Source organism: Empidonax traillii, unplaced genomic scaffold, assembly GCF_003031625.1.
Source record: "Empidonax traillii isolate 1590-97213 ecotype Southwest subspecies unplaced genomic scaffold, ASM303162v1 scaffold142:size1213974, whole genome shotgun sequence".
NCBI classification, from domain to species: Eukaryota; Metazoa; Chordata; class Aves; order Passeriformes; family Tyrannidae; genus Empidonax; species Empidonax traillii.
Genome location: NW_020955335.1, coordinates 637,589 through 659,661, shown reverse-complemented (window position 1 = coordinate 659,661; position 22,073 = coordinate 637,589). Strand labels below are relative to the sequence as shown.

At 40.7% G+C, this 22,073-nt stretch overlaps 1 protein-coding gene across 4 annotated transcripts in view; it reads right to left on the bottom strand.

Moving 5' to 3' along the window:
* The window catches only part of THSD7B (thrombospondin type 1 domain containing 7B), a 306,100-nt gene that overhangs the window by 134,392 nt on the left and 149,635 nt on the right, over positions 1-22,073 (bottom strand). For all 4 annotated transcript variants that reach the window (XM_027884317.1, XM_027884316.1, XM_027884318.1 and 1 more), the window contains 3 exons: positions 6,939-7,130; positions 3,287-3,521; positions 1,368-1,483 (listed from right to left, as the gene is read on the bottom strand). In XM_027884317.1, coding sequence (XP_027740118.1) covers positions 1,368-1,483; positions 3,287-3,521; positions 6,939-7,130 — 543 coding nt within the window. The remainder of the gene's footprint in view (positions 1-1,367; positions 1,484-3,286; positions 3,522-6,938; positions 7,131-22,073) is intronic.

The following is a 22,073-nucleotide window of genomic DNA, read 5'->3' as shown; positions in this document are numbered from 1 at the left end:
CCTGGATTCAGTGGCACTTCTTTGGTGAATTATGTTGTCTGTCCATCTGTTGCTGCCCTGAGTTCATGGCTGTCTCCTCTTCCAAGGTAGGAGAGAATCTTCTGCCAGAAGACAGACGGTTGCCTGATGACATTTAAATGTAGGGAAAATGTCAGCCTTTTTTATTGTTATATAGTAAAGCTGGACGTATTTTCTCACATAAACTACAAACAGCTCAACTGGTAAAGTTCTGTGTAAAGCTGATTTAGTGATTACATGTTTGTCTAACTTCTAATCTTATGCTGGTACACAATTAATTTTAAATCTGCCAGGCAATACCTGTTCCTGCTTGATCTGCTTAGTAATTCACCATCTGTATACTGGTTTCATTAAATACAACTTTTCTATAAAAAAAACCAACACCCTTCACAACTCACGTATGTATAGCAGCTTTGAAATTTCATTACCATGCTGAGGTTTTAATTGTGCAATGCAAATTAAAAAAAAAAAAAATCTTGCAATGCAGCCATATCAGTAACAGATTTAGCAAAAAGCAAACTCCCCCATCTAAGAAGTTTTAATTTAGCATTATATTAAAATGATAACGCTGCCAAGGAGGTTAAATAATTAATTTCTTCTCATTTTAATTGTAGACTATTATTTAATAAACAAAGTAATTTACCAGGTAATTTATTCCACTTCTTCATAGGCAGCTCATTTAAAGTCTAAAAATAAATTGCTAATTAAAACAGGATTCACTGTTTTAGAAAGCAACTCATTTTCCTGTAAAATCTAACAAGGACTATGCTGCAGCATCCACTGAGAATCTTTGAAGGGCAAGGAAACTACCAACAATAATGAAACTGATATTCTGATAACCGAGAAGACTTTTATCTGAACAATTAATGAAACACACAAATTTGTCACAGAACCCAACACTAGATCATTATAAAGAAACCTTGCTGAACATTTCTTGTCCCAGTCAACTAGATCAAAGAAACTTAAGGTCCTTGAAAAACCACAAAGCACAGGAGTTACTTGCACAACCTCGTACGTACACCAAGGTTGGTCAAGAGAAAAACACTTCATACAACGAAGCAATTCCATGTCTAGTCATATAACACTGGCAACCTGGAGTTCTGACTTTGGAGGCAGAAACCCAGAAGGAACTTATTGCAGGCAGAGAGAATCTACATCTCCAAATCTGTTGGTGAGGATCCCACTTGCACAAGAACATCAGTGTCACCTCAAAGTCAACCAAAGTCCTCAAGTCCAAAACTGCCCGTGAGTGCCCTAAAAATTATTAGACTGGTGTGAACTACAACTACCCCATGTTCCTAGGCCAATTCTCTAATTTTTCCCCAAATTTTGACCTCTTAAAGGCTTACCAGGCTGACAGGTTGTTGGGCAGGGAGTCCACTCGCTGAAAGGTGTAACAACACAGTCCTTCTTGCAGGGGAGGAGGCACGGCCGCACGGCCTCAGGCCGGATGGACTCTGGACATCTACGGACACGAACACAAAGACAAAATGTAATAAAACATTAAAACTGTGGAGAAAGACCTTCTTCTTAAGACTTTCACAGGGCTGTGAGCACAATGCCACGCCAAAGGTATGGCTCCTGGTCACAGCACAACTCATTTTTCTTCTCCTTTGCACTCACGTAGCCCAGCTGAATTTAGTACATTTCAAGGGTAACAAAAAAAAATAATAATAATTTTTTAAAAATTGTAGAGCTCAGTTTGATGACTACAGGCCAAAGGTAGCTCTGTCTATGACAACAAAAATACAAAGCTCACTGGAGCAAAGCAGACATATTTATTACCAAAGAGAGTGAGCAGTTATGTTTGTAAAGTAGCTCTGTTTTTGCACAACATGCAACACCTTTCAAACTGCAACCTACTTGCAACAGGGTTCTAAGGGTGATGTGATATTCCTTCACTCTCAATCCCTAGGAAACACAAAAATAGCTTCAAGTGATCTTTGATTGAGGCCTTGATTGTTATTTTAAAAGTTGTACAACACAGGATAGTAAGAAGAGCTCTGTGAACTTCTTCATTCATTTTTAACTCTTAAATGAAAAACACGTCACACATATTTTGATAAAAATTTCAGACACAGTTAATACAAAGTTAATTATATTAATTAGTTTATATATAAAAACTCAAAGAGTGTAAAAGAGACAATCAGGTAGATCTTGCATATCAAGTGGGTGAACAGGAAGGGAATTATTCTTTTTTATTTCTTATTAGTTTCTATTTAAAAAAATAATCACTCAAAAACACTTAGCAATGCATGCAACCCAAAATGATCCCATTTGGAAGAAGAATATCACACTAATCCCTACTAGGGGAAAAAAATGTAAAAATCATGATTCTGCTACTTAAGTGCTTACTTATCCCCTTCGGTTCCATTTCCCCTTACACCATCTCACGAGTGGAGGAGGAAAACAACTATTTTAGAAACTATATAGCTCTATAAACAATATGTTTAATTAGGTAAAGTTAGAGCATATCAGTGGATTCAAGATCTAAATGAATACTAGATTTCTTTTCTTTTATGTAATTAATCTCATTAACCTCAAGAATTTTAATTAACTTCACTGAAATCAACACAGTCTGCTTATTCGAACAGGACTGTTTTGAGAGCTACAATAAGAAATGAAACTCAGTTGTAAGTCTCTAGACTCATTAATGGTGCAAAAATAATTAGCAATGTCTTGATTTTTCTATATGAGGGAAAACATCTGTGCTACTTATTTTCCTCATTTAGTAGAGCAAAGCAAAATTCAGGATATTTGCACCGCAGAATATATAATTTTGTTGTGTTGGTATCACATTATAGAAGCCGCATAAACCAAATGAACAATATAAATCACACATACGGTTCTGCCTCATTGGGGTGCAAATATAATGCAAAATCTATTTACTTTTTCTATTTTATTAGAGCACTGCTAATAACGTATTGATGAACGTTATGTTCAGATGTACTTTACATTTTCCTCACACCTGTCCTGCAGGAAAAGTATTTGCAGAAAACCGTAAATTAGAATAACAGAGGAGTTGCAGCAAAAAAATCTCCAGGGCTAAAAGCATGCATTTTGCTTGGATTTACATGGAAAGCTAAGAAGGGGGTAGCTATCTGGTTTTGTTCTATATTAGGACCCCTTTCCTCGAAGTGATGGGATAGCACCTGGAGAATTAGTCCTGAAACAAAACTATTTTCAACGCCGCAGATTGCACACACTGAAAATGCCTTTACATGCCATGTGTTGTATAAATAATCACTAACAGCCTTCCTTCAAATACCTTTTAGGTGTGACCTGGCCAGAACTGCTCTTCATGCAGAAGACTTTCCTCGTCTGTATTCCCACTCCACAAGTGGCTTCTCCGCTCCAGTTGATGGTGGAGTTGAGCGCAGTCACCAGCACGTCTTCGGAGCAGGAGCTCCAGGGAGACGTTTCCCAGAAGAAATGCACACATGGATGGTTGTTACAGGCACGGTGTTCCTGCAGGGCTCGGTCAGGGGGACAGGCTTTTCCTCCTGGAAAGGGTCAAGAGACCACCAAAAGGGGGATGTGGAAAAAAATAAACAAAAATGTCAGGTTTGCACAATATCTTTCCTCTTTTCCCCATCAAAATAAATAAATAAAGCTTAAAGAAAGCTGTTGACCTTTATGGCTGCAATAACAACCTTCTAAAATATTGTTTCCCTATTAAACTAGCCTTGCATAAAATTGTATTCCAATGCATAATGGAAACAGAAACAGGCAAAGAATATTTCTGAGTTACCTTATTGATAACTCCTACACACAGCCAAGTTAATTCCGCTTAAATGCCAGCATCACTCAGCAAACATGCAATTAGGGTTTAAGACAAATTAAGCATTATTTTTATGTTCATTCTCCTTGATAATTTCCCAAGGAGGAACGTCTCTATCTCCTATTTGGACTCTATTCACGTGATGCCTTAAAGATTGGAGCTGTTGAGATGCTGGACAGTGATGACAGAGGAATGCATCAAATGATACCCACATCTGAAAATCAAGGAGGGGAAACTCGAAACACAGGATTTGAGCATGAAGCCTTTACCCTCCTGAAGCCTTTACTTTTCTGAAGCACCATCCTTCAAATGCGTGTCCAAAGATTTTGCTAACCTGCTGCACTTTGTTAGCAACTGGTGTTAAATCCACAAAGTACACGAGTTTGAACAGCCTCCCCAGAAAGTGTAACACTCCAACCAGCAGCCTCAATTTATCCCATAAAAGCAGGAGATATTTGCAGCTCAAAAGCTATGGAGTAATGCAGGAAAATTTAACAGTAAGCACTGTCATTTTTAGAAGAAAGAAGTAAAAATTACTAAAGTGGAAACCATTCTCTTTTCCAGGAGGAAGACTCTGGCAACTTGGGGCACTGCCAAAGCGCTGCAGAGTTTGAAAGAACTGAAGTGTGGGGTCAGATATCAGGAGGTTCAGAGCACCTTTATGCCCTACTAAAATGAGCAGGAGATGAAGGTATATTGCTCCTCCAAGGGATGCCTATTGCCTTGCAGGGCTGACCCTCCCGAAATAAGGTATGACCCCAAGCAGCCACAATGAATAGCAGTGAGAAAAGGAGGAGAGGGAAAAATTACTTGACACGCTGATTTGGATAATCATGTCACATTACCATTTATCTTTTCATGAAAATGGGACTGTTTCACCCAGTGTTCAGTCTCAGAAACATTTAGTATGATGATGGAGTAGAAAATGCCCCAGGTAACTTATTTCCTGAAGATTTTGACTTGGCAGGAAAAATGCAGACCAGTTATTGTTCTTGTGTGTTTGAGCACAAGTTTTTTAAAAATAAAAAAGCATAGCAAGCACATGGCAAAATGCTTGGTGCATATTAGGGGGGGGCGGGAAATAAAAATCAAAAGAAAGCATCTAACTTAAATTTTGAACTGCCCAGGGGAAAAAATAAAGTGCCTTTTTTTGAAAAATACCCATGTTAAGGAAGCTCTCCTAAACAAGAGAGAGAAGTAATGAGGCAGTTTTAAACTAACAAGAAATACCACAAGGTCTGTCCAATCTGGCATTTTGCCTGCAACACCATAAGCAGGAGATACTCTTTATAGAAAGCACAAGAACCTGGCCACTTTCTGCAGTTCATTGACAACTTTTGCAGAAGGAAAGCAGGACAGGACTCCTCTGCCTGGCCATTCCAGTAGCCACGTACATACTTTTTATGGACATGATGTTCATCAGTTCCTCTAGCTCACTTTACACCTGCTAATGCCTGCTCCACAATCTCCTCTTGTACCAACTTTCAGAAGTTTGTCGCATAAATAATTATCTTTGAAAAACCTGCTTTAAATCAAGTAAAACCAAGTCCCTCTAGTTTCATCAACAGCTTCCTGGTTATCATATTCTGGGAGTTGGTGAAGAGCTGGGAGAAAATGACCCAAGGGCTTGAGATGAATTCAGCCCGTGAGATGGTGTCCAGAATCTTCAGACAGCAGAGCCACAGCCAACACTGCCTGCACCGACAGAGGACAAAAAAAATGGCCCTTGCAAAGGTACTACAGCTTTTACAGTGACAATGGCAATAAATACACCTTCACTCTCCAAAATTTCAATCCCTGTCTCTACACAGATGTGTGATTCTGCACAGCAAACCATTACATCATTTGCTAAAGATGCACAGAAAACGCCCGGGTGTTTGATTTTAACAGTTAATTATTCCTTCCTGAGAAATCTGAAGTATTCAGTTCAAAGTAGGACATTTTTAGTTTTAGTGTCTTTCAGGTCAAGATTACTGTGGTTCTGTACTTCCAGAATTCACTTCTCCACAATTTCACTTTCATAATTCCAAGTTTATCTGTTATTTGCATTCCATTACTTCCATGGAAAATATGAAGCCAACTGTATTTTTCATTTTAATTATTCTCTAGCTCGCAGACTGTTTTAGTAGTAGTTATTATCATTCAATTAACAATTATTTTCAACCTGAAAGGTCCAAATTTTCTTCTCAAGTGCTTATGAGGATGTTTATGTGAATACAGACCTTTCACAGCAGTAAGGGTTTGCAAGATCAAGTCCTTTCATTGTCCCAGAAATGGCAGGTGGCTTTACTGATAATTTACAAAATAGCACTTAACAGAGCTTGTCCTAAACTAGATTTGCATCTGAAAGTGTTTTGTTGCTGCATTAACTGTACACAGTTCTGGCAATAGCAGGTATTTTGTGTCAACAAGGCTTTAGTCTGCTGGACCTCTTCGCATTTTATGAATTTTTATGCACTTGATTCAAGAACTTTCAAATCCTGGGTGATAAACCAACACATAAATTAATTACCACACGTGTAACTGTAGTTTGAAGACAAAACTTCTAATAGAAAATAGTTTGTGTAAATAGCTATATCACTAATGTTAATGTGCAAAAAAAACATATACAAGATGTGTCCATGAAGATCCAGAGGATATCACATGTATTCATCAATAGTTATTTACTTGTTGCAACAGAAAAAACAAGAAGGTCGACAGGTCTGCATTAACAAAATAACATAAAGAGGTCCTTTTCCATTTCCTCATTTTTCACAGCTCACTGTTTTTAAATTATTACCACAATATTCCTAGATAAAGACACTCACAGGATGAGTCTGTGTCATGCAGCAATTTTATTGGTAGAGGATGCAGCTCTCCTGAAACAAATTCACACCCAGACCAGCCCTCAACAGACAATAATTCAGAGGTTGAAGTAAATAATTTTGAACTGTGACAGAATTTCTCTAAGTGACACATTAACTCCAGACCATAAAGATCTCTTACACTCCAGGTATGATGCATGGACAAGCACTAACTATTATTCCTCATTGCTGTGGAACTGGGATTGGCTCTGATCTAAACACAGTTCGGCTGACGAAGGCAAGTCAATTCATTAAGGGAACAAACAGTGATTAATTCAAAAGTGTTCACCACTCACCCTCAGCTGGAAGGGCCAAGATGGACCTGCTCCTGCTTTGAGCGCCCTCCGCGTTTTTACTGGAGCACGAGTGGGAACAGGGGGACCACGGGGACCACTCGCTGATGACACAGTCCATGGCACAAGGGATTTCACAAGCCACAACTTCAGGACGGGGCAGCTCCGAGCAGAGGTGATGTGGCACTTCTTCACCTGCAGCAAACAAAAAAAGACATGTGGAGAGAGGCACAGCTTGGGTCCATACCCACAGTCTGCATCAAACAGACTAACTGTATGTCAAACAATCGCCTGGCCATGGAGGAATATACTACAAAAGAGAATTTGGTTAGGTTTCAGGCTTGAAAGGGTAGTACTTGAACAGTTAACTTAAATATTTATTCAGAAAAGCAAAGAGGTTGGTGTGTGACATCTTGGCTGCAGTCCACTTTACGAAGCAGGCAAGCAAAAGGAATGAGATAATTCACAGATTCACAGAATTCAATCAGAAATAAGGACAGCTGTCCTGTATTTTCCAGCAATCCCTACCTACCGAACCTATTTTCCACAATATAAACTGTGCAGGTCCCCAGGGAAGTCAGATGCCTTTTTCCTGTAGGCCAGAGAAGTATCTGATAGATGTTTTTGTCCTTCCCTTACAACCTCACCAAAATGAACCTCTCTTGATTCTGACTCTTGCTTCTCACCCAAAAACTAGGAGATCCAAAATTACGAATCAGTTAGACCACCCACATCCAAGGGATAAATACTTTCTGTTGGAGATGAGTCAATAGACCTGGACCAAAGCACAGCTACTGATAAGAAGCATCTTTTCAAAAGCCCTTTCCACAAGAAGGTAGGACACTGGGGACTGCTGGAGCAAAATCTATCAACCAAAACAACCACTGGCAGAATGAGCAGCAAAAGAAAGCACGAGGGATGCCACATGGATTACAACACAGAGAACTATTGCTTTTAAAAAGGGAAAAAAAATACACTTTTATTTTTTAAAATAATAAGGAAAAAATCCAGAAATTTTAGTAATTACATAGAATTTACGAGGACATCATAATTGACAAAAAGTTCATAAAATATAACACTGAATTACATCTAATATCTTACAAATATATTTTAAGTGATGAACAGTCGTGACTGACTTTGTTCTATTGCTTAGTATTTCTGGATCCTCATGAATTTTCAGCTATATATATATATATGAAATTTCTGGAAGCTCAACTCCACCTATTTATAAACAACAAGGTCACACCAAACGTTACCTCCTCTTTTGCCCTCATAATAGTTACAAAGCTCTCCTCTGAGGTTTCTTTAATTATGAACCTAGGAAAAAAACCCTAACGACTATTCGGGCTCAATTATATGTAAGAAAAAAATAAAATTAAATTTATAATGGCAACAACTGGCTCTTTCACCTCACACTACAGGAACAGGCTCCAGAACAAGGCGGCCCGGGGTGCAATTATAAGTAGGAGGGTAAAAAACTGCTGGCCCCACACATAGAAGTGAGTAAATAAGAGAGGCAGGCTGCGAGCACATAAAGCTGTCAGCAGCACGGTGGTATTATCTGCAGTTGCATTCCTAAATGAAGACAGGCTCATCGCCCTTGAGGCACAAATAAAACTTTTCAAGCGTATTATGAGAAGGAGCGTCGGATCCAGCAGGCAATCAGACTGCAAGATATGGTTAAAAATACTTTATTTTTATACTCCCTTTCCTTTGTACACACCTCTGCTCACCAGGAAAGGCTTAATATGCCCAGTGTCTGCACTATACTCCCTGCACACAGCTCCCACCCCTCAGAACTGCAACTGGCACCCCTGCAAACCAAGCTCGATCCGTCATTCCCCTTGACTAGCCCGGATCAGCACCGCTGCTTTGGATGCTCACATAATACTGAGAACCATCTTCAGAGAAAAACAACGTGAAAACACCAAATAAACCTGTAAGCCTTATTCCAGCTGTCTTCCCGAGTCACTTCAGTGTCAAAATCCCGGCTAACGTTTTGACAGCTTGTCTGTACGGCAGCAGATAAGAGGAGGGCGTCCTGAGCAGGCGTGATTTCAGGAGTCAATGGAACAGTAGCATCAAGAGATTATACCCTTTGGTGAAGTGGGGTGAAACATCTGTCCTCCTCTCCCATCACTGACACGGACTGGGAAGCACGTGGACAGCCAGTAACAGGCTTCTGAACCAGAAGGGATGGAGACGGGACACTGGCCCTGCAGGCAGGCCCCCCACCCCTCCATCCATAACGCAGGTTATCTCTGTTGCATCAGGACTTTATGCAAAGAGAGCACTGCGAAGTTCATCAAATTCGAAATTTAACCCAATTTTTCCACCAGACTGTGCTACAGGTGTAAGAATCAAAAAACCCTCACTGAAAGCCAGGAAAGCCTCTCCATGGATTTAATCTGAGTTCACAAAACCCAAGCCACTGCATTCAAAAGACCTTTGGGGTGGCTTCCTTCAGGTGCCACATATTTTGGAGTAACCACCCTGTGGGGAAGGGAAGCAAAGGAGCAAAACACAGTTTCACCTTCCTCCCCGCATGACTTCTTTTCACGCTGGATTTACAGCGGGTGACAGCCACAGCAGCACGGCAAACAGAGGCTGCAATTCACAGTTCCTCGGCAAGGAAAGGAAGCTTTGAGTTTTGTTATAAGGAGTTTACCACCAGGTGCATGGAGGTACAATTCAACACTCACTTTGATTTACTTTATAGCTCCACTCGCTGTGTTCAGGTTTAATTACTGCCTTCTATTACTGCAGAAGGGGAATGTTCTCCTGTTCCAGCTGCCTGGCTGAGAATTCTCAGAAAGCTGCTGCATACTACAAAGGGAGGCAACAATCTTTCATTTTCCATGAAAAATACTAGTACAGGATAAAGCTGAAGTGTGCTTTATACATTGTCACAGATTTAGAGGGCACATTAAATTCTCCAGAGCTTCCAAACTACCCACCCAGTACCTGGAAGGTGTAACTCTTACCTCAGATATGCTGAATAATCTTTCCAGATATTTCTATAATCTTTACACACGCAAGTCTGTTCTGTGGGGCTGGATGGGATCCACCCAAATGTACTGAGAGAGCTGGCAAAAGGGCTCATTAGACACTCTCCATCATTCACCAGAAGTTCTGGCTATCTGGGAAAGTACCAAGTCACTGGAGTTTGGTAAATATGACACTCAAGCTACAAGAAGGATCCAGGGAACTTCAAGCCTGCAGCCTGACCTTGGTACCAGGGAAAGTCATGGAGCAGATCATCTTGAGTGCCATCACACAGCACGTACAGGACAACCAGGGGGATCATCCCCAGCCAGAGTGGTTTTATGGAAAGCAGGTCCTACCTGACTTAAACCGACCTCATTCTGTGACAGGGTGAGCGACCTATTGGATGAGGGAAAGGTTGTGGATGTGTCTAACTGGACTTTATCAAAGCCTTTGACACCACTCCCCACAGCATTCTCCTGGAGAAACTGGCTCTCATGGCTGGACATCCAGGCCCAGACAGTGGTGGGGCCTCCTGAATTACTCCCACCTGAGCCCAGTCACCAGTGGGGTGTCCCAGGGCTCAGTACTGGGGCCAGTCCTGTTGGATGGTCTGGACAAGGGGATTGAGTGCACCCCACTAAGCTGGACACCAAGATGGGTGGGAGCGTTGATCTGCTGGATGGCAGGAAGGTTCTGCAGAGGGATCTGGGCAGGCTGGATGGAGTGGTTGGAAGCTGCCTGATGGAAAAGGACCTGGGGATGTTGGTCAGCAGCTGACTGAGAGGGCAAGAACACAACTACCTGCCATCACCTGTGAGGCACAACTTCTGAACTGCCTGAGGTAGAATAACTGAAACAGCACCCTCAGCATCCCAGGAGCCAAAGTGATGCCTCTCACATGCTCTTTATTTCATGCCTTAAGCACAAATTGTTCTCAGCCTTGCTGAATGCTTGCTTTCCTAAAAGAAGCTATAGCTAAGAAAAATGTTGCAGTTTTCTATTCAAAATGTTTTATTACAAGCATCCTGAACAACTCTAATGGCATTTCTTAAACTGATTGCCCTGTACTTGAATAGTTTAGTGATTATAAAGCTAAATACTCAAGATATACTCACCAGATAGCCTTTTATAGGAAAGATTTAATCCATTTTCTTCCAAGTCAGGATGTAATAATTATAAAAGAGAAGACAAGGATGGCATTTTTGTAAATATATTTGCTAACAAAGTTGCTCATTACCTAATGTAACAGTCCCTCATTTGAATTCTTTAAGAAGGCAACAGAGAAGCTACGTGGAAAAGTACCATTCTGAGTAGAATTTTTAATTCACCTAAAAGCAAACTTAATTCTTCCCAACAGTGGAAACAAAACAAGGAATGACCTAAAACCCCCCTTGAACTAAGGAGCTTGGTCTTGTTTCCAGCAACTCAACTTTTTTCTCATTGCCTTTTCCATTCCAGAAGGAGAAGCCACTCCCATGGTCCTGAACAATTCACTCCCTGCTGAGTCACTGAACCAACAGGGAAGTTTCATCTGGGATCAGTCCAATATTAAACTGCATCTGTCTATTTTACACACTGCCTTGCAGCTCTGGTGCCTTAGTCTCATTCTTCCCAGTGACCTGTCGTCACACCCACCTCCCGTGACACAGTTTTAATTACTCCTGCCAAAGATGTTCCTCCTCTGGCTCAGGAAAGAGGGAATGTCCACTAGACAGGACACAATTAAGGCAGCAAGAATACAAATCCCATCAGGCAGCAGGAATCGAAAGATCAACTCAATAACAAACCAAGTGTTGTCCTTTTGACATTCAGTACCATACCATGCTCATTTTTAGAAGGAAAAATTGCGAAGTTACTTTGAAGATTTCAGGTTTTTACACATGTGGAACCTCGAGTGGCCTCCATGATGGGAAAAGGCTCAAGGCAAAGGAATTACATTTCAGATTGTTCAGCACTGCTATGCAGAAGTTCAGAAAATTTATTTTTTGCACAAGACTGCTGCAAAAATGCTGCATATTTAATGACAATTACCAGTTTGCCATCAATATTTCTCCTTGTAGCATTCCAAATTATTCACTGGAAATAATGAAGCTGTCATCTAAAATACTATACGTATCGTAAAATTTTATGTGCCACTTAAATCTCAGAAAAGAATGACAATAAACTTTGATTAAATACTTGCCTGTAACAGAGTAAGATGTCAACAGGCAGCAGTAAATCCAGAGGAATTCCTATTGACTGCATGCCAGTTTGCTAAGAGCAAATGCATTCAGAGGAAGCTGTCTGCTGGCAGCATCCCGGCCTAGGCATCTCATCAGCTCCCAAAAATGGGACATTTAAACTCAATAACAATCAAATTACAACAGGAGAAATTTCTTATAACCATCTTGAATGTCTTCATCTCATCACAGCATCACGGATTTTTTTTTTCTCCCATGCTGCACAACCAGCTTTAGAGATACCTTGAGGCATCCAGGGGTTGATGCGTTTCAGTCATCTCCAGCAGATGAATCTCACTGAAACCGCTGGCTCCCAGCTGACCTTCCTTAATGCCACTCAACAGGTGAGAACACCGGAGAAGAGCAGTGCCAGTTTGTCAGGGAGAACAGTGGCACATGGAATAAATTTAATTGCAGTGGTCCAACACTATTACCAGAACCCCACGGAGGGGAAGGGGAATGCAAAAAGCAAGGAAGACGAATGGAGACCGAGAGCGTGAAAGAAGGTGAAGCCGTGAAATAGAAGAAGCCACTCAAAACAGACAGGAGGAAATAAGCACAAATAAAACCAGGACTTTCTCAGGGAACAAAAGGAAAGAAAAGAATGGATTAGACAATCATTAAGGTTTTGAGCCAAAAGGCTCGGTTAAAATGCAACTATGAAAAACCATGTGTTGGTTTAAGGAAAGCACCTTTATAATGTTCACTGAAGGAAAAGGGAGAAACGACTCCGGAGGATAAGGAGAAAGGAAAGTAAGCCAAAAGATACAAAAATGAACAGAGGGAATGAGAATGAATATGGGAAAAAAATGGATGTCTGGAAATATGTTCCAAAATCCCCACAAAATCAGAAGTCTCGTCCAAATCCCTCCATCACTGGCCACGATCCTGTCCCTTACTATGCCCAAGCAATCATGACAGAGGGTATGAGAAAAAGATGAGTATGGAACAAAAGCAGTACTTGTTTTTGTTTCCTGTGTATCCTCTACAGCAATCTGGACTGTTTGCCCGCAGTTGTTTTCTCTCTTTATGTAAATGCACACAAGAAAACTGATTTGTCACTCCAAGGAAGCTCCAAGAAAGCCCAGCACGGGAAAGGCACGTGAGTGAGCAGCTGCCAAGCCTGCAGAGAACATCCCAGAACACCCCTGTGGAGCATTACACACACAAGGTTACCAAAACTAGCACACCTGCACCAGGTTACCTACACAGAGATTGACTCCAGCGTGTTTCCTGTCCCAAATGGAAAGACAAGTCATCACTTAAAGGTATTTGCTGCATATTCACCTGCTGAGCTTGGGCATAGAAACAGAATCGGTTCTACCTTATGGCTGTTTGCACAGTCCCTCCTGAATTGAAGAGAAATTGCTCCCGTGGCAGCTGAAGGTAAACATGGGTTCACTGCATCTCCAGAGAAAAGCATGGAAATTCAGGCTGCTGTTCCTAATAATTAACATAGCACAGCAATCTGAAAATGTAAAGTAAAACAACTTAACATAATCCATATTAGTGTTCCAAGGGTTTTTTCCTCTCTTTCTTCGCACTTTTTTCCCTTTTCTCCATTATCCCTCCTCCTTCTAAATGAGGGAATCTGTACAGGTGGGTTGATCAAGACTGATTGCAATTAAGATTTATTGTTGAAATTGCTGCTATGGTATAATTGAAACAGGTGTCCCTCTATCCTTCTCTGTATTGCTTTGTTCCAAATGCTAATCAACACAAAATACTGCAGAAAGCAATTACACAAAAAAGTCAAATGTATTATTGTAAAATATAAATAAATTTCAAAAAAAATTAAGAAAAAAAGTATTATTGGACCTGTTTATTCCAGTAACATACAGAGTCCACTGTATCTTATATATCTTAGCAGTGGAGAAGAATAATTTTAGTGGAAAAATTCAGGCATTTTAGTTTAGAAAAAAAAAAGGTGGCATTTTATTTCTAATGCATCACAGCCATAAATTTCCAAACATTTTACTTTTGAAGACTTAAGTTGCCACCGTCACTCTCAAAACTCAAAAAAAAAAAAAAAAAAAAAAAAAAAAAAAAAAAAGGATTTATTACAAAGGGCAAACTAAAAGAAAAGTTGTGTGCTCACAAATGGAAAAGTGCAATACTTCTATACCTACTGCTTTGATTATTCTAATTTTTCTTCAGATTAAGCTACTCAATAAAAATATCCCTTGCTGGCTTGCTCATAGCCATCAAAAGCCTATGACTGACTGTTATCCAAGCAATATTCCCAAAATAAGTTGGCAATTTGACATCTACTGGGAATATCAGACTCTTTTTCTCTTCTAGCCTAGAAATCACCCCAGAAGTGAGTTTGTATTAACATGGGACACTGAAAAATTGTAAACAACAGTGCAGCAAATGAGGTTGATCTAAGTTGGCAAAAGTCTTGTTTTCAGATACAGTGAATGCTAATGATAATAAATAATTGCAAATACCATCTGGACTCTTTAAAAAACATCTTTCTCCAAGTCTGCAATTGAATCTCTACAAAAAGAGGATCAATGCAAAAGAAAATGAAAACAGTAAATTAAATTTAGATTTATGCCAACCACTTAAAACTAAGAGCTCATTTAGAAGCAGTTAACACAGAAATGTGTTCGAGTTCAGCTGCAGAGTCTGGCCTAATCCCATAAAGCAACTCTGAGAGCTCCCACAGTCCATCAGGAAATGTTCAGAATTTTCAGGACCAAATAGTAAGCTGGTTTTTATTTTTATTATTACTACTATCTTTTTCAATTTTGTCCTTAATTGATCCACAAATCTCAGAACAGAGCTTTTAAAAATGGCAATAAAGAAGAAAATACACCCAGTACCAGAGATGGTCATCAGTCAAGGTTCTGGATGAGTGTCTGAGATCTGTTCCTGACCAGAACAATACAATGACCTTCAGTTATGGAGGAAAACTTCCCAGTGTACACAGGTTTAGCCAAGTATCAGCCGTGCATCTAAAGTGCATGAGACACTTTTCAGCTGGGTTAAGTTACTTCTGGCTAATGTACCCTGACCTCTGCTTGAACCATTTTTACATAATAAAGCTGTGAATTTTAGACAGAGTGTTTAATTTCCACTGTATTTTGCATAGATCATTTAGTACTTAAAATGGGGATAAATCAAATGTAGGAAACACAATATTAACAATATTTTCTGTGTGCTTCCACTTTGCCCATGAGGTGGAACTTTAATTACATCATTAATAACGATGCCTGCATTTTCAGTCACTACTGCATCATTCCTCTAGTGCCATTTAAACTGCATTTGGTCTCTAAACTGCTCCACCCTCTGGAACTGGTTCACTGATTATATGGGAGCAGCAGCCTCATCCTGCTTAAAACTCAGCTACAATGGCATCAACTGAAGAATTTAAAGGCAGGAATCAGTTATGACGACCTAAAATGGTTTATTTAGAAAAGCTTCCTGTTATTTTCTGTCTCCAGAAAATTTATATAGATTTAAAGGTGACACTTATTTTGGAAAGAGGAAAAACAAACAAACAAACAAACAAAAAAAACCCCTAAAACTCAATCAGGATTTTGCCCAATTATTGAGAGTCCAAATTGTCTGGAAACTATTTTGAAAAAATCTGAAAGACGGTATCTGTGACTACACTTTTTGCAGGGGAAAAAACAAATTATAATTTCCTTATTTGATCCAAAGTAGAAAAAAAAAAAAGAAAGTATGAACCCCAAGGGGCCCAAATAGATCCCAACGCCTCATTCCCCAACAGGTTTTCCAGCTCCTGTTTTTAACTTTGCTAAAATTTTAACTTTGCTACTAGATTAAAGAAAAACACAGAATCAGTAAATGAAATCAAATGAAAGCACCTCACCCCCCTTTTAAACACCCTGATGTGTCGAGGCTGTCAGGAGACATTTGGACACGCTCTTCACATATGAGAACGGGAACACAAAAACCAGAGAATATCTGGATAAAATTTGGTTTTCTACCACTAAATTCCTTTGTGCGAAAAAAGCAATAACCTCTTCGCAACTTGGAAAATATCTCTGTTCTGATTATTCAGCTATTAAAATAGGGAAGTGTCATTTTATGACAATTGCTTTCGGCAGGAGATATTTTACACTTATATTCGCCAGGAACAGGAACATAAGGAAGAACAATATTAAAACCTTCAGCGTTAATCTGTATTTTCAAAGCTAAGCACATTTTGACAAACTTTCTAATAGACACTGTTCAAAATTCATAACATATATGAGCATGATTACATTACTCTAATTTATTTTTTCTCCTCTCATGCGCAGCAATAAAATTTTACCTTTGAACTTATATTTATTACAACTTTTACTCTATGGAGGGCATGCAGGCACAGAAATATAATAAAGCTCTGCTAATTCCATACATTATTGAAATCCTAACAGTACAAATGGTATCTTACTGTCTTCATGCATACTTAAAATTTCAATTCAAAATCCATTTCATTAAAAGGTCTGGTCAAGCAACAGTATATGTTTTTTATAAATTTGTAAATTGATGTAGCAGAATTATATTTTAAATATTTGGGAAAAAGGGATGTAATACTAATGTTTGTTTAGGTGTTGTAAGCAAAATCTTGATTGATGCTAAATAATTGAGTGGTCCATCCATCAGACTCCTCTAAGCACCATAAAAATGCAGAGAGGGGAAAACTAGAAAATAATATTTGCTCACCCAAAGGCGGTTGAAAATTGGGTCTAATTCCAGTGGTAAAAATCCCACTGACTTCCCCACACTGGGAAGTGTACTGCTATGCAGGATAACTTCAAACTTAATGAAAGCACAAACAAGTGAAAGCAAAGAAGGAAATTAGACTGGGAAGATCAGGGGTCATCAGTAAAACAAACGATACCTGGCCAAGGAAAACATCAGGACTAACACGAGGGAGAAATTTGGGGAATCTCTAAGTTGGTGGAAAGAACAGTAACTGATACAGCAATCCAAGCCAGAAAGGGAGCAGCTCATGCAGTCAAGCACATGACAAAGTGCAAAAGTTGACTCCAACTGCAGGTATGATATTGGCACAATCTCCTCTCTCCTCGCAAAGGTCACTTCGCACATTAGCTCGGGCTCCACTGATTAGCAGCTGAGATAACAGCAGCTCACACACTCCTCAGTCATTGGGAACACAGACAAGGGGATGACTTTCTGCATATCACGTCCTCATCACATTTCTGGCAATTGTTCAGTCTCAGATAAGGCACAAATAGGGGAAAAGCAGCAGAACAGACTCCTCTGAAAACATTAACAGAAACAACTTAACCACCTTTACATTTGGCACTGAGGTATCAAAAATGATAGCTATTATTACTGCTGTAATTTCATGGCTGTGACTCGGAGGAACTGCATTTTGCTTCCCTGGAAACACGGCCAATGTTTGACAGCTCCTAAACCCACAGGAACAGATCTCCCCACCACGGACAGTTTGCAGAACTGAACACCCGAAGAAACACTGCCAGGAATGGTCCAACGGGCTCCCAAACCCATGGGGTCCATCACCCTCATCCTCCTGGAGGCAGATTGTGGCAGTTTGGCTGCCACAGGTGTGAACAGAATCACACCAGGGGAGTTCTGAAAACTCCACAGTCAGGACTGCTGCCAGCCCTGGACTGGGGTTTCTCTAATCCCAAACCTCTGAGGGGCACCAACATCATGATCTCTCCGGAGCATCACTCTGTCCCCACCACACCACTGTCCCTACACAGGCCACCCCTGAGGACTAAGCCTGAGACTGTCATATCTAAACCCTTGTCAGGACTCTGTCTGTGAGCCAGGAGTGGTCACGTAGATCCTCCTGAGCCAGCTGCAAAAGAGAAATGTGAGGGAATAAAGACACTGAGCCAGTTAAGCTTTTTGACCACGCAATACCAGACCAAGCTGAGGGAACACGAGGGCCATATTTTAACTCCAGCACACAGATGTAAGGAAGTTGCTGAGACAGAGGATTTCCCAAAATTTAGCAGACTTTGTGCACGATATCAAGCTCTCAATCTCTGATCAAATTTAGGCTACTGAGCCACTCTGTGCCACAGCAAGCCCAGACGGGACAAGTCAAAGCTCATCTTTGCATGAATTCTCATCAACAAGCAGCAAAGCAGAGAGCAGTTTACCACGGCAAACTACGGTGTTGTCTCCCTCCTACACAAAGGTGAACTTCCAGTATCAGTTATCTCTGCTGTAAAGCCAAAATTGAACAAAATCCTTCAGAAATCTGGCCTCAGATTCGGTTTAGAGAGAATACTCACTCGTTAAAAAGTAAGGAGAGAGGTTTTTCTTTGAAATCAGATAAGCAGAGCAAGATTTCTACCTGCTCTCAAGCAGTTAGTTGGAATGTATTCCACTACAGACTTTAAAGTCACCTCACTGGCGACATAACCTCCCAACATATTGAAAACCAGCAGGAAGTGTTGAATTAATACATATATGCTAACAAGCACTCCCACAGCCATGAATGTTTAATCCAGTTTCTCACTCGCTGACGCTTACCCCACGGCTGCTCCGTGGTTTTGAAGCCTTGAGACAAGGGAAGAACCAGAGGGTGTAGAGCAGGGAACCACAGGAAACCAGGCAGAGGGAAAAGTCTCCGGAGAAAGCCCAGAGCAGAGCAGTATCACAGGAAAGGAGGTAAGGCAGAAATGTTGACATCTGGAGTGGGATGGAGGAGGGAGAGCTGGGAGGGAAGTCAGCCTCTACCTTCAGGAGTTGTGGGGCTGCATTTGGACAATGTGTGGAATACTTCCCAACAATAAATAAGTTGTTACCGCTCATGTGGTGTGTATACAAAGAGATACAACCAGACTGAGCTCTCAGAGACACTGTGACACCGGCTGACTGCACAGGGTAAGTTATTGCACACCAACAGACTGCTGGAAAAAAGGAACTTCTACACACCTTTGGGGTCTTACCCATACATCTTAATGTTCTGGACCATGACAAATGATTGGATAACAACTCTTACTCCCCTTGTCATCATCCATCTTCTTCGGAGGCTTATTTCTTCAAATCCTGATGATGAACCTCTGTAGTCACTTATCTGAGCAGTGAAAATTTATTGCCTGTACCAGAAAATGAAATTCTCCTGCAGGAGAGCTGCAATGGACACAAAAGGGCAAATTTCCACCCTGGAGTATACAGATGTATTTTCTTTCTCCTCAGTGGAAACTATATACATTTATCCAATGTCAGAATTTGGACCAAAGGGTATCTCCTGTGTTAATAAGAATGGCTAATTTCCAATTAAATAAGCTTACAGATCATAGAGATGCCCTAATGAGAAAAAAAAAAAAAAAATGAAGCCCCATACTAATCCTGCTTTCACTGCACATATTTAACAGGGCTGCCAAAGCAAAGTCTCCAAAATACTTACTAATTACATTGGACTGCCTCCAGCCACTGTCACTGCCAGGGAACGGGCAAAGTTTGCAACGAACCAAACCACTAAGAGTTCAAAGATGATATTATTATTTTGGAAAAGCCTTGAAGAGGTCAAGAGACAAGAGAACTGTGTAACAAAGCAGTGCAGGGCTGATTTGGACAGAAACTAGCCTGTGGACTTCATGAGCAGCTGCAGAAAAATATTTTGGCACGGCTGGGAGAAGCTCCCAAACTGGTAAGCTGCAAAAGCGCAGACTTGCACTAACTCCATGGCATTCATGTTGGAATCAAACACATGCTATCTCCAGCAGTTACAGAACCTGCAGCACAGACTGGAGTGCAAAAAGAAAAGTTGTAGGGAGGAGGTCTGCAAACTCAGCTGAAAGAATCCACGTCTTCTTTTTTGTGCTTCCAGTGGCAGGATCTGGTACCCCAGGAGTGGTTGCTCCCAAGACAGGGAGAGCCCGAGCACCAAAGGGCGACTGCAAGACCTGAAAGGACATCGCTGAAGAAATCAAGTTCCTACATTTGTCTGATCAGTGATGAGAACTGGCAAATCTGTGCAAGTGGCACATGGTTCTCATCAGAAACAGTGCTGGGAACAGCCTTTCCAGCCTTCACATCAAGTTGCATTTAGTCATTAATTGGCTCAAGCGAAGAACCTCCATTGCAGCCTCATAGTGCAAGATGGGTTGAAAGAGCTGCAGGTGCCCACAGTGATACCATAAATATTGATCACAGTGCTTGTTCCACTTTATCAGCCACAAAGCACACAATGGTCCTCAAGGGAGAGGAAAAGGCAGATCCAATTTTAATCACATTGCCGTACTAAAATACAAACCTCATGGAATATTATTTTAATTACTGCTCTTTACTCATGCCAATTGCAGCCCACTTAAAAAAAAAATATTTAAAAAAAAAAAGAGTTTTTCCTGGACACAGTCAAAACTGTGAGCTTCCAGGAAGGTGCATCTACACTGTGTGAATCAGCCCTATGTAACAACACCCAAGTGGGCTCTGCCACCAGTAAAAGCAGTTTTTCAGCCCAGCACTGCACCCTGGGCTCGTCAGAAACGCAGGTCATTAACCAGGAAAACTTGGTGCTACCACAGCTGTTTCTGAGCCACAAACTGGTCTCTGGCAGTGAGGGGGCCCTGCAGACTTAGGGGCTTATTCAGACTGACCTGCTGGGGTGGGCTGACCCTGGCTGGGCACCAGGTGCCCACCAAAGCTCCTCTCAGCTATGCCAGAGGTGAAAATATAACTAAAGGCTCATGAGAGAGATAAAGGCAAGGAGAGATCACTCATCTGTTACAATCACAGGCAAAATAGACTTGACTCAGGGAGATTAGTTTAATTTATTACCAGGATAATGAGAAATAAAACCAAATCTTAAAACACCTTCCCCTCCACCCCTCCCTTCTTCCTGGGCTTAACTTCAGTCCTGATTTTCTCTCCCAGAAGCCCCCCCCGTAGCCCCCCTGCTATCAAACCCTCGGCACACAAACCCAATACACCTCCACAGTACAGTACATAAATCCTAAACCACTTAACCTTCAAAAATATATGTCTGGGAAAACTGCCAGGGAATATTTGAAAGGGATTAAAGTAAATGTATTAGTTGTCACTGAAAATTAAAATATGGATTTCAATTGAAACTCTATATGAGAGGGACGTTTTCCCCCAAAATCCGTTAGTTAGCAGCCGTGCCGAATGAAGGGGAAATTGTACATCCAGCTCAGACTATGCAGGGCAAGCTGATATATTTTAAAAGCTGCATTTTTATCTACTGAAATAAAACATTTTACTTTTTTATTTTTCTACTTTAATCAGAATATAACCTCATTAAACGACAGTGTGTGAAAAGAACATATAAACTAGAAAGAAAATATAAAAAAAATTTCTGAATAAATTAATGTTTATTGCTTTTAGACTTTGATATTCCAGTCTTTACTACTTAAATGCAGTTTAAATGTATTACTTGCCACGGCCTTTACGTTAAACCCAGTAAGTCTGCAATTTGTGATAAAATTCCTTATCTCTCTCCTTCTGAACCTACGCAGAGAGATCCAAGGTTAATTTGCAGATAATATTACTTCATGAAATAATTATCTTATTCTCTAGTGCTTAAAATAGCCAAATTCAAGAAAGATAATCGAAAAAAAACGAAGCTGTTAGGGCTGCAGGATGGAGGCTGCTCCCACTGACACATCCCCACACGGCAGCACCTTCAGTGGGAGGCACAGTCTGGGTACCCCAAGCCTGGAGCAGCCACTCGCCCAGGAATTCAGGGCAGGGATGCTCCACGTTGATGCACGTGAAGGAAGGGGAGCCAGCCCAATGCAACCTCACCCTCCAAGCCCCCAAATGCCAACGGCAAGGCAGCCTTCTGCCCCCTCTTCACAACCCCAGCACCTGCTGAAAAATGACTCTCTTGAGCCATTCTTCCTCATCCTGCTAATTTTTCCAAGCATCCTTCTATTAAACTATACAAATATATTCATTTAGTAAACATCCCATTAACCAGGTCAGTGTACAGTATTCACAACTTATT